Source organism: Geotrypetes seraphini, chromosome 12 (assembly GCF_902459505.1).
Source record: "Geotrypetes seraphini chromosome 12, aGeoSer1.1, whole genome shotgun sequence".
Lineage (NCBI taxonomy): Eukaryota > Metazoa > Chordata > Amphibia > Gymnophiona > Dermophiidae > Geotrypetes > Geotrypetes seraphini.
Window position 1 is genome coordinate 104,292,726 of NC_047095.1, and position 12,835 is coordinate 104,305,560.

General features: G+C 42.6%; 1 protein-coding gene across 1 annotated transcript in view; it reads right to left on the bottom strand.

The window, feature by feature from the left end:
- Positions 1–12,835, bottom strand: part of LOC117346212 (extracellular calcium-sensing receptor-like) — a 65,490-nt gene that overhangs the window by 40,476 nt on the left and 12,179 nt on the right. The window contains exon 2 of the mRNA XM_033915614.1: positions 11,808–12,096. Coding sequence (XP_033771505.1) covers positions 11,808–12,096 — 289 coding nt within the window. The remainder of the gene's footprint in view (positions 1–11,807; positions 12,097–12,835) is intronic.

Consider the following 12,835-nt stretch of genomic DNA (forward strand, 5'->3'; position numbering starts at 1 on the left):
TTGGATTTTCTCTGGAGCCTCTGGAAGAATACAGCCAAAGTGGGGAGCACTTTGAGTACATTTTTTAAACCCAGTCGTTAAAAAGTATGTATATTTGTTTTACAGTGAATATACTTAGTAAATATACTTGAAGTAAAGAGACAAAGGGACATTTCAAGGGGAAACAGTAGGAAGTAGATGGGCTGAGATTTCTTCCTACTGGTCACATCACTTGGTTTACTTTTTAAGGCTCCTTGCTCTTGAAAATAGAGATTAGTGCATGGGTAGATGATGTTAAATGTGAATAACTGAAGTCTGTCCAAAAAGCCACAAAATGACACTGGTATGCAGAGAAAATAAGAGAGGTGGAGAAATTGCCATCATAGCCAGAGACACATTAAACGTACACCTACTAGACAAAATAACAAACCAATAAATGGATTTACTTGCCTGTCAACTCTCAAGCACATCACTTAAAGGAACACTCACATGCATACTATGCTACATAACCCCAAGTAACTGGAGCACAGCCAAGCCAATATTTGAAGAATTTATCTATCGAAACTCCCTAGCAACTACCTACAACCTCCTTCTAGGAGACCTCAACCTTCACCTTGAAAACCATTCCTGCAAAAATGCTAAAACCGTACTAGCATACCTAGAAGCCCTAACATATAAAATCTTAGATCCTCAAACTACACATGAAAAAGGACACCAGCTGGACATTGTAGCTTACACCCAGAAATTCAAACCTTAAATGGAAAATGGAACCGTTCCCTTTGGTCTGATCACTACACCTACTCCTTCGAAATCAATTGGTCTTGTAACAAATACACTCCGACTACTCAACAGACTACCTTCCTCTCACGCAAACATATAGATCCCTCAGTATTCTGGACAAAAACAGACACCATAAGCCAACACTACACATCTAAAGACATCATCTCAAAATGGAACCTGCTAAGTAGGGCCACACTAGATGAACTAGCCCCAGAAAAACCTAAAACCAAAATCCACAGAAAATCAAACAAATGGTTCGACAATGAACTACTCCAACTCAAAAGACAATGTAGACAACTGGAAAGAAAATGGAGAAAAAGCGACCAAGAATCCACAAAAACAGCATGGATAGTAACAAACCGAAAGTACAAACAAAAACTGAAAGAAAAAAGAAGGGCATACTACTCGAAACAAATTGGAGATGGACCCCAAGATTCAAAAAAGCTGTTCCAGCTACTAAAAGTCTTCACAAACACAACACCATACATAGAGAACAACAATTTGCCCCCACCTACAGCCACCCTCTTAGCTACCTACTTCAAAAACAAAATTGCAAATATCAGAGCCTCTTTCAACGGAACACCCTCCCACATAGAAACATCATTTCCACAAACAGAAAAAGACTCAGCCTCAGAAGATAGAACCTGGTCCCATTTCTCACCTATAGAATGGGCAGAGTTCAACAATCTTTATAATAAATACAGCCATGCAGCCTGTGACCTCAACCATTGCCCCCTATACCTACTGAAAAACTCAAGCATATTATTCCGCTCCCTACTTCTACAATGGATATACTCAGCACTACAAGAGGGTTATTTCCCACAAGAACTCAGTGAAATCATAATAACTTCGATATTAAAGGACCCTAAAGGAGCAAAAGACCAACCATCCAATTACAGACCCATTGTCTCAATACCATTGTGCATCAAAGTGATGGAAGGTCTTGTAGCAAAAACTTTAGCCTCTTACCTAGAGAATCACAACATACTCCACCCCACACAATTGGGATTCAGAACCAAATACAGCACGGAGACACTACTAGGAACACTAATGGACACTGCAAGACTGTACAGGCAAGAAAATCCTGTTGATACAACTAGACCTTTCTGCAGCCTTTGACTTGGTAGACCACGACATGCTTCTTCAAACTCTCGATTCAATAGGAATCTCGGGAAAAGTACTTGCATGGTTCAAAGGATTCCTACAATCAAGAACTTACAGAGTCAAAACAATGCAAGAAAAATCAGAACCATGGTCCAACCCCTGCGGAGTTCCCCAAGGATCACCCCTATCACCTACATTATTCAATATATACTTAGCCTCCCTCAGCTACTACCTAGATAATCATGACATAATTTCATACAGCTACGCAGATGACATCACTATTCTCTTACCCTTCGAACAACCAAAACCCGTCATGACAAGCACAATACACAAAACTCTCAATTCAGTTGCAATTTGGATGGCAGAGCACAAATTAAAACTTAGCCCTGACAAAACAAATTTCATCTTACTAGAAAACAACAAAATTCCAACATTAGCTAATCTTGTAATAAACTCGATCTCATACCCAATACAACCTACACTAAAATTGCTAGGAGTCACAATTGACAGAGGCTGCACCATGCAACCACAAAATAATAAAGGCATCGTTCATGACCATGAGAAATCTAAGAAAAATCCGAACATTCTTCGAAAAGAAGCAATTTCTACTATTGGTACAATCTCTTATCCTTGGGATGATAGACTACTGCAACATACTATACCTACCTTGTCCTGCGATTATGATGAAGCAATTGCAGACAATACATAATACAGCCCTGAGACTTGTCTATTTCCTAAAAAAATATGACCATATCACAGAGGCATACCATGACTCGCACTGGCTTCCAATAGAAGTGAGAGTGCACTTCAGATTCTACTGCTTACTTTACAAGGCTCTCAACGGAGAAAGCCCAACCTACTGGAATAACCGACTAAATCAATCCTCCTCAACCAGACACAGAAGATCCCACTCACTATTCACTCACCCATCATCCAAAGATGTCAAATGAAAAAAATTTATGATAACCTAATAGCCTCCAAAGCAGCTAAACTGGACAGACAAATCACCACTCTGCTATCTTCGACTACAGACTACAAAGCCTTCAGGAGAGACATTAAAACCATACTCTTCAAAAAACACATAAAACCTATCCAGCACAACCAATCCCAGCCCAATATCCAACACTCTATTTACCCTTAGATCTCTCTAATACTCTTTTATCTACCAAACGTTATCTAAACCCCATAATTTCACCCTATTCTTATCTCCTAAAGACCTCCACTTCCCTTTGGTAACTCTTTACCCAATATATATTACCTTAAAAATTCTATGTCATCGCTTATTCTATTCTTTCAAATTTTGAATGTAATTTTGTTTTAGTTTGGATGCAATCCGCCTTGAACCGCAAGGTAATGGTGGAATAGAAATCACTAATGTAATGTAATTAAGTGCAAAGTGATGTATGTGGGAAAGAGGAACCCAAACTATAGCTACATGATGCTGGTTCCACATTAGGAGTCACCACCCAAGAAAAGGATCTAGAAATCATCACTGAGGATACATTGAAACTCACAGATCAGTGTGTGGTGGCCACTAAGAAATCAAATCAGATTTTAGAAATGGAAAAGAAAGATGCAGAACCATCTGGGACTCATTCAACCAGGTCACAGAGGAAGCTAATTTTTAAGTACATTCCAATTGGTTTGCCTGCTCTGTATAAATGCTAAATCTATTTTTTTTCTCACCACTATTCTAATTGCTTTTACTACACTATGCCATATTCATAAGGCCTCCATATGTGCTTAATGTTTTTCTCCATTTATATAGCTTCATATCTGTTTTTGCTTAGACTCCATATTTATGGATGCTTCTTGTTCCTCCATTGCATCCATTCTGTTGTATCTATTATATTTAATGTACAATCTCCTTTCATATTTCTTTTTTCTTTTATTCCTTTGTAAACATTTCAATAAACAAATTTAAAAAATTAAAATGAAACCCACAGCTCAGTGTGTGGTGGCAGCTAAGAAAGCAAATCTGCTTGTAAAATAGAAAAGAAAGATGCAGAACCATCTGGGACTCATTCAAACAGGTCATAGAAGAAGCTTTTAAAATACCTCTGAAAGGCCTATGACAGGGGTGTCCAAACTTTTGGCTTCCCTGGGCCGCATTGGCCAAAAAAATGTTTCTGGGGCCGTGCAAACGCTACAGCAAGACAGAGGAGGGAGTCGTCAAGATGGTAAACACCCGGAGGCAGCAGAAGAAAACACTGCATTGCCCTCAACCAGGGCCACACAAAATACTTCACGGGGGCCGCAGGTTGGACACCCCTGGCCTATGGCCTACAACCTGCCCTCTAAATCCCTGTCTAGCAAAAAATAGTACAAGTGAGTATAGGCCTCATTGAAGGAGTCAATTACATTATTCACTCCTAGTTCTGGAGAAGGGCAGCTGCCAACAACCCAAAAATGATCTGTGGTGCATCACCTGCTGATAAAGAGTTCCCTTGATGAGGACTGAAGGAGCATATACTTCTTGTAAGTCTATTCTATTCCTGCTTGTGTAACATATAAAACAAAACTGCTGAAACAGTTCTTGTTTGTCAAGAGGCCACAAGGTCTTTTCTTTTTCTGTTCTATAGCTGATTAGTTTCGCCAAGGTTATCCCCACATCTTGTGCACATCCTGTGCTGTGCTGTGCTGTGCGTCAGGACTTAGATAAGAAGCATTGCTGGATCTTAGACAAGACAGTATTATATGCCATAGATGGAAACTTCTCCCCCCCTCCTTATGTATGCTACCTTTTTCTAGTTGCACTTATGTATCCTGTTACCATATGTGGTCTTTCCTACAGTCATATGCTAAAAAAACTGACCCATGTGAAATGCCATATATATGTATGCAGTACTCTGAATAAAGGAGATATCCCTTTGCATATTTGCATGTGCGTTTGTGTGTGCGTGTGTTTTCTTTCTAAAGAGGTGTCCCCGGATGCATCTGTAGTGAGGACAGCAGAATGAGGCTAATACAAATTGGGACCTGGTTGTTTCAAGGACAAGCTCAAATACTACCAACCAGCCCTTAATATGCCTTTCATGTCAAAACTTATAGAATGGAGAGTCTGAATTCAACTGAATAACTGGTTAACTGAACGTAGTTATCTAGATCAGGATGTCAATAAGGCTTCAGCCCTGTGTACATAACAGAGATAGTTCTTGTATCCCTTCTTGATAATCAGCACAGGGATCATTACAGAAGATTAGCTTTCAACACTGTGGATCATAATATAATGCTTATAAGACTGGCAGAAAAAAAGTTTTTGTGACACAGTACTTAAATGGCTCAAACCCTATTTGTCAAAGAGACAACAATTAGTTTTGTTCAGCAACTGCACATCATTACCATGGGCAGTGAACTGTGAGGTACCACAGGAGTCCATACTCTCTCCCATCTTATGTAATATCTACCTTAAGGCTATGGCTGAACAGCTTCAGTCAATGGATTCAAAACTCTATATGCCAATGACCTGCAACTTCTCATACCCATTGAATGAGATCTACCCACAACTTTGAGTAAACTGATTGGCAGTTTAACTGCAAATCAGGAATGGAAAAACAACAATAAACTCCACCTGATTCTGCAAATTCAAACAACCTTTAAAAATAGTCTATTACATCTTTGGCAAATATAAAATATATTTATATATATTGAAAAGACAAGTCTTGTCCATACCATGATAGCATCATGACGAGACTACTGCAATGCCCCATACACTTGTTTAAACAAAAAGAGTTTGAATCGGCTGCAACTAATTCAGAATTTAGAGTGAAAGTTGAATGACCACTTTGCAACCTTCTTGAAAAAGTTACATTGGCTACCATTACCTTACAGGGCTAAATTTAAAACTCTATTTTGATCTTCACTAGACTAGTATACATACAATTAAGCTACAAAGTAGTATATTTAAACCAAAGGTGAAAGCAGTTATCATATCAGGATTTTTTTTAGTTTGAATAATTTCCTAAAATAAAAGTTCCTTAGCCATTATTAAGATGTACTTGGTGAATTCCACTGGTTTTTAGGATTATCAGCATAAAATCCTATGGTTCCTAGGATTAGCAACATAAAGTCTATTATACTCTTTTTGGGATCTCTTCAAATACTTGTGACCTGGGTTGACTACTGGTGAACCTCCTGTCTCTCCCAATGTTGCAACTCTTGTTTTTATAATGTTATGGTACTGAAGCTCTGATGATTGGAAAATAAGATTGCAAGAATATGTGAGTGATTAAGCTTTCAAATGAGGGTTCACCATACTATATAAGCAGGTTATAGTGACATGGGTACCTTTGATTGTAGAAGGTCTGTTCAAAAACTTCCAGGACAGTTTGAATTGCACACCAACAGGAAGATATTTTGAAACATTCTAGATGGCACTGAGAAGCTTGAAACATCATGAGTAACCTTATTATTCCTGTTTGTTGATAATTTTTTTTTATAAAAAAGCTAAAGCAGTTTTTGTGAGTCTTTTCTTGTGATTATTTTTCATCATATTCAACTCAATGAGCAGGACTACAGCATGACATTCTGTTTTAAATTGGGTAAGACCACTACAGAAACTTATTAAATGTTGAAAGTGGCTTATGGGGAACATGTCATGAGTCATGGAAAGTGTTTTGAATGAAATTCATGTTTCAAAAGTGGTCATGAATCAGTGGAAGATGATTCACAAACTGGAAGACCATCAAAATCAACTGATGATGATCATGTTGATCAAGTGAGTATTCTGTGCACTTTGCGGTGGTTAACTGTTAGAAAATTGGCAGAAGAATGCATCTCCATTGGCTCATGCCACAACATTCTAACAGAGAAGTTGGGGATGTATTGTGTTGCAGCAAATTTTGTTCCATAGTTGATGACCAATGACTAGAACAATCATAAATTGTGCACAAAAATTACAATGACAGCTCTTCCCAAGCTTTCCTTGCTTGGCCCTAGCTGACTTCTTGTTTCCTAAACTTAAATCCACTCTGAAAGAAAAGTGATTAGACGCCATTGAAAACATACTATAAAGCAAAATTTGATGTAGAAACTTTTGTCTATTCGTGAAAATCTGTATAATGACTATTTCCAGAAGTGGAAATGACATTGGGAAAAGTATACCTGTATATATAGGGAAGGGGAGAACTTTGAAGATGACCCAATGGAATAAGTTGTAGGATTGTTTAATACATTTTTATAAAATCAGTCCTGGAACATTTTTAACAGACCTCTTATATTACCAACAGCTAGAGAATGACACGGTGACGGTTTACCCGCGGCCACCGCATTTAAGCCGCGGGTCACCGCCGAAAACGGGGAAGAAAACTAGCAGTCGCTGCGGTGACGGGGACAAGGCCATTCACCGACCGCGGAAACGGTGAACAGGTTTGTCCCCGCGGGCCAATGTACCCCCTTCTAGGAACCGCTATTTACCTGTGTTTCACCGTGCTCCTCATTTGTCAGATCAACCCTTCCTGCCAATCGCAGCAGAAGGGTACCCAACCCCTCCTGCCGGTCCTCCCAATGGCCTCCCCTAAGATCGCCGGCAGGAGGGTACCCAACCCCTCCTGCTGGACCCCCCCCCAACGAACCCTCCCACCCCAGAACCCCCTTAGTCTTACTTTCCAAGTTGGACCGGACAGCTCCTCGCTCGTCTGGCCAGCAGGCCTGCCTCCGTCCAAATGAGGCGGGCCCGCCCCTCCCCTCCCATGCCTCCCAATGGCCTCCCCTAAGATTGCCGGCAGGAGGGTACCCAACCCCTCCTGCTGGACCCCCCCCAACGAACCCTCCCACCCCGGAACCCCCTTAGTCTTACTTTCCAAGTTGGACCGGACAGCTCCTCGCTCGTCTGGCCAGCAGGCCTGCCTCCGTCCAAATGAGGCGGGCCCGCCCCTCCCCTCCCCTGCCTAACCCACAGGATCCTAGGGCCTGATTGGCCCAAGCACCTAAGGCCCCTCCTATAGCGGGAGTGGCTTTAGGTGCCTAGACCAATCAGGCCCTAGGATCCTGTGGGTTGGGCAGGGTAGGGGCGGGCCCGCCTCATTTGGACGGAGGCAAGCCTGCTGGCCATACGTGTGAGGAGCCGTCCGGTCCAACTTGGAAAGTAAGACTAAGGGGGTTCCGGGGTGGGAGGGTTCGTTGGGGGGGGGTCCAGCAGGAGGGGTTGGGTACCCTTCTGCTGCGATTGTCGGGAGGGCCGTTGGGGGGGTCTACAGGAGGGGTTGGGTGCCCTCCTGCCGTGATCGCTGGGGGGAGGGGAGACTTGCAGCCGTAGCCGCGGTCACTATGCTAATCACGGCAGCATTTAAAGTACATGTCGTGTTTGTTTTTGCATTGCTAGCCCCAGGGGTGGTGGAAGATTAGTGATTGAAAAACTGTATGAAAAATAACTATTTTAAATTTAGTGATCAAAATGTGTCAGTTTTGAGAATTTTTATTAATTAATTTTTTCTCTGCGTGTTTTGTTTTTGTATAGTTATTAACTAATATTTAACTAAGTTTTAAAGTTTTAAAGAATGTTTCCTTTATACGTAAATAAAGAAAAGTGAATGGGATTGCAGTGGCGGTGACGGGGCGGTGAATGGGGTGGCAGTGGCGGTGACGGGGCGGTGAAGAGGATGGTGAGACGGGGACGGGGCGGTGACGGGGATGGTGAGACGGGGACGGGGCGGTGACGGGGATGGTGAGACGGGGACGGGGCGGTGACGGGGACCAATTTTTTCACCGTGTCATTCTCTACCAACAGCTTCTCCTATGTTATACTTTCTCTGACCAACAATCAAGATCCAGTCTCCACATGACCATACCCTTCTCCTTAGGTCACACTGTGCCTTAAATGAGCAGTTGTTGGTCAGACTTACATACTTCTGTTCAGTTCATATAGTATGTGAACAAGTCTATGCCTTTCTTCTATATAGCAACCGGAGACAGCTATTGCCCAGATTGGCAATACATTTGCTAATTCTTCACCTTCCCCTCCTTCCATAGTTCATATGTTCTTATGTTTATGTTAGACACGGAAAAAAATTTGTCCCCGTCACTGCCCCATCCCTGCGACCACCGCCCCTATCCCCAGCCTGTCCCTGTGACAACTGTCCCCATCATGTCCCTATCCCTGCAACCACTGTCCCTGTCCCCATGACCACTGTCTCTGCCCCATCCTCATCCCTGTGACCACTGTCCCCACAGCATCCATACAAGCCTCAGTACTGCAATATTTAGCTTATTCCTTCCTTATAAATCATAGTTCTGGCTGCTGAACTAGAGAAAGAGATGTTCAGCTGGCAGAGCTTTGTTTATAAATTTTTATAAACCCAACTAATATACTACTTTATCCTAAAGCAAAAAAAGAAAAGAAATATAATTTTTTTTTCTACCTTTGTTGTCTGGTTTCTGCCTTCCTCATCTTCTCTTCATTCATTTCTCTTCCATATGCTCTGTTACTGTGCCTATCCCATCTCTCCCTTTACCCCCATAATTGGTCTGGCACCCATCTTCTTCCCTCCACTCCCCCCCCCCATAGTCTGGAATCTCTCTCTTCCCCATTTCCCTTCAGTGTCTGTTCCTCTTCATCCTATCTTCCCTCCCTCTCTCCCTTCAGCATCTTCTCCCAACTCTCTCTTCTACATTTCCCTTCAGCATCTGTTCCTCTCCACCCCACTTTCCTTTCCTCTTTCCACTCCACCTTCTCTTTTAAGAAGTGACATCCCCTTCCCTTCTTGCTTTATCCCTCCCCTCTCTCCTTCCTTTTATTTTTATTTTATACAATGTAATTAAAATCCTCCTTTCCCTCTCTCTCCTCTTATTCTCCCACCCGTCTTTGTCTTGGCCCCATTCCCCCTACTCTTATTTTAATTCTTATTAAGTAATTTTAAATATTTTAAATACTTTCTTTCTTATTATTATTCCTATTATTGTAAACCGACCAAATACCTATGATGGCCGGTATATCAAGCTATGAATAAACTTGAAACTTCCCTTCAGTGTCTGTTCCTCTCCACCCCCAACTTCCCACCCTCTCTCCCTTCCCCAGTTCCCTTCAGCATCTTCTTCCAACTCTCTCTTCCCCATTTCCCTTCAGTGTCTGTTCCTCTCCACCCCCACCTTTCCACCCTCTCTCCCTTCTCCAGTTCCCTTCAGCATCTTCTTCCAATTCTCTCTTCCCTATTTCCCTTCAGTGTCTGTTCCTCTCCACACCACCTTCCCTCCCTCTCTCCCTTTCCCAGTTTCCTTCAGCATCTGTTCCTCCCCCTCCTCCAGTCCATCCTCACTTTTCTAACTCTCAACAGCTGTAGCCACCTTCCCCCAGCCTGCACACTTTCTGCCTCTTAACTTCAGCCCTTGCAAGCTAGCACCTAAGGCCACTCTTATCTGGAGCTGGCATGTCAGTTGCCTCTTCATTATGGTTCACATTTGCTGGTGCTCACTGCAGCACCTCTTTCAGGTGAGCGGGCAGCAACCTTTGCTGATTTGTCTGACCAGACTATCCCCACCTTCCCTAGTTCTCTTCAGTGTCTCTTCATCCCCACCCCACCTTCCCTCCCTCTCTCCATTCCCCAGTTCCCTTCAGCATCTTCTCCCCACTCTCTCTTCCCCAGTTCCCATCAACATCTGTTCCTCTGCACCCCACCTTCTCCAGTTCCCTTCAGCATCTGTTCATCCCCCTCTTCCAGTCCATCTTTGCTATTCCAACTCTCAACAGCTGTAGCCACCTTCCCCTAGCCTGCACACTTCCTGCTTCTTAGCTTCAGCCCATGCAAGCTAGTACCTAAGGTCATTATTCTCTGGAGCTGGCATGACGGTTGCCTCTTCATTCTGGTCCACATGCGCAGGGGCACACTGCAGAACCTCTCCCAGGCGAGTGGGCAGCAACCTCTGATGATTTGCTGAGCAGACTATCCCCACCTTCCCCAGTTCCCTTCAGTGTCTGTTCTTCTCCACCTACCTTTCCTCCTTTCCTCCCTCCCTACCCCTTACCTTCACGGCAGGCAATTTCGGCATTGAAGTTGTGTGTGGCTGTAGGAAAGGTCAACTTCCAGTTGCATCAGAGATTACCTTTATGGCAGCAACATGCAATTTCAATGCTCTGGCTGCTCATAGGAAGGAAATTTAGTTATTGCCTGTCCTGAAGGTAAGGGGCAAGGAGGAAGAAAGGGAGATGCTCAGAAGGGGCAGTGGCAGTGGTGATTGGGTGGCAGCAATCAGTAAGGAGTGAGGGAGAGAGATGCTTGGATGGGGTGATGATCAGTAAGGAGAGAGTGTGATCGGTGACCATGTGCGTTCCCTCCCTTAACTGCTCCATGGGGCAGTGAATGGCCTTGTCCCATAGCCAAAGTGAACACTGTTTTCCCCCTACTGTTTTGGTGGGTTACCCATGGCCACTCGCGGCTTACCGTGGGTAACAGCCACCATGTCTTTTTCTAATAGATACTCCAGTGAGCTCCTGGTGAGATTTCTCACTTATGGCTGTTCTACATATTTCTTGATGGACCAGCTCCAGGAAGAAAAGGACAAGGCTCCTGCCTAACTTGGAATATTATACTTCCCTCCACAAAGCTCAAGCTCAAATCTAGTTGGGCCACTTCCTCAGCACAGACCTCTTTCTATTCAGATTTGATTCCCACATTTTGGGAGTAGGAGTCTCAAATGTTCTTCCTACAACTGCAAAGGAAACAACATTTTGGCAGCTTGATATAGATGAATTCATTTTGAAGAGGATTTATGGTGTTCAAGGATGCACTATATAGGGTAAGGGCTCATTTTACTTAGCTGTGATAGCATTTTTAGCATGCACAGAATTTTAGCACGTGCTAAACCCATGCTACATGGCTACAATTAACACCAGCTCAATGCTGGTGTTAGTGTCTAGCGCGTGCGGCAATTCTGCACATGCTCAGCGCGCACTAAAACTGCTATCACAGCTTAGTAAAAGAAGCCCAAAATGTCAAGTAAATCTCTCTGACCTGTGGATAATGATATATCTGGAACATGTTGTAGAATCTATATGTTTCCTCATCTATAAAACCTTCAATTATGGTGGCCACTTTGTGAGATGAATTGCACTTGAAATTTACTATTGTGCTTTGTCCTGCCATAATTTCCAAGGCTGATTCAATTATTTTCCTTGTATACGTTAAAGACTCTTTAATATGGAGCCCCAGTGTGATGTTGGGTAAGAGCTCGGAGTTGTTGTTAATTTCCTCCACCGCAAAAACAAAGGCCAAGAAGTTATAGGTAATACTTGAATAATATCTGTAATGACATTAAGATCACAATTTCATAACAGTGTACCTGAAATATTTGCAAAAATGCACATATTTATTTTTTAATAGAAAGCAGATTACAACCCCCCCAAAAAGAAACTATGAACTCTTTTACCATGCAGTGTGAAAAAGAAACCTGCAGTAGCCCTAATACAGGTATTAAAAGACCTGGGGGGCCGCCACGGAAGCAGACTGCTGGGCATGATGGACCCCTCGTTTGACCCAGCAGAGACAATGCTTATGTTCTTATGTTCTTATTAACTAATATCTAAGGTGATGGTGATCTGTCAGTTACTACTCAGGACAGAATTACTATTTTCAGTTCATTGTTCATATTAGTATTTATCAAGGCTTACATATTTTATAAAGCCTATGATACTTAGCTTTTGAAATCCTGCTTTTATAGTAGTGCTGGCAGCTCACAGCTATATTGGAAGGCTGCAGAAATGGCTCAGATGATGTTCACAAATCCTGGCTGAGTCACAAATGTTCTTGTTTTGCTCAACGGAGCATCTCCGTTTCACCCTGTTAAGAGCTTCATCAGGATATTACTGTTGTTGGACCTTAATGCTCTTTCCTTTTAATCATGGCAGCAAATGACCAAATTCTTATAGAATAAATCCTCTAAAGAGGGATGCGCCTTCCATGCTAGTGTTGTAGAAAAGTTGGCTTGTCAGGGCTGTCTCTCCCCCTTACTCGACTTGGGTCAGGGGAGACTTTTCCTCCTT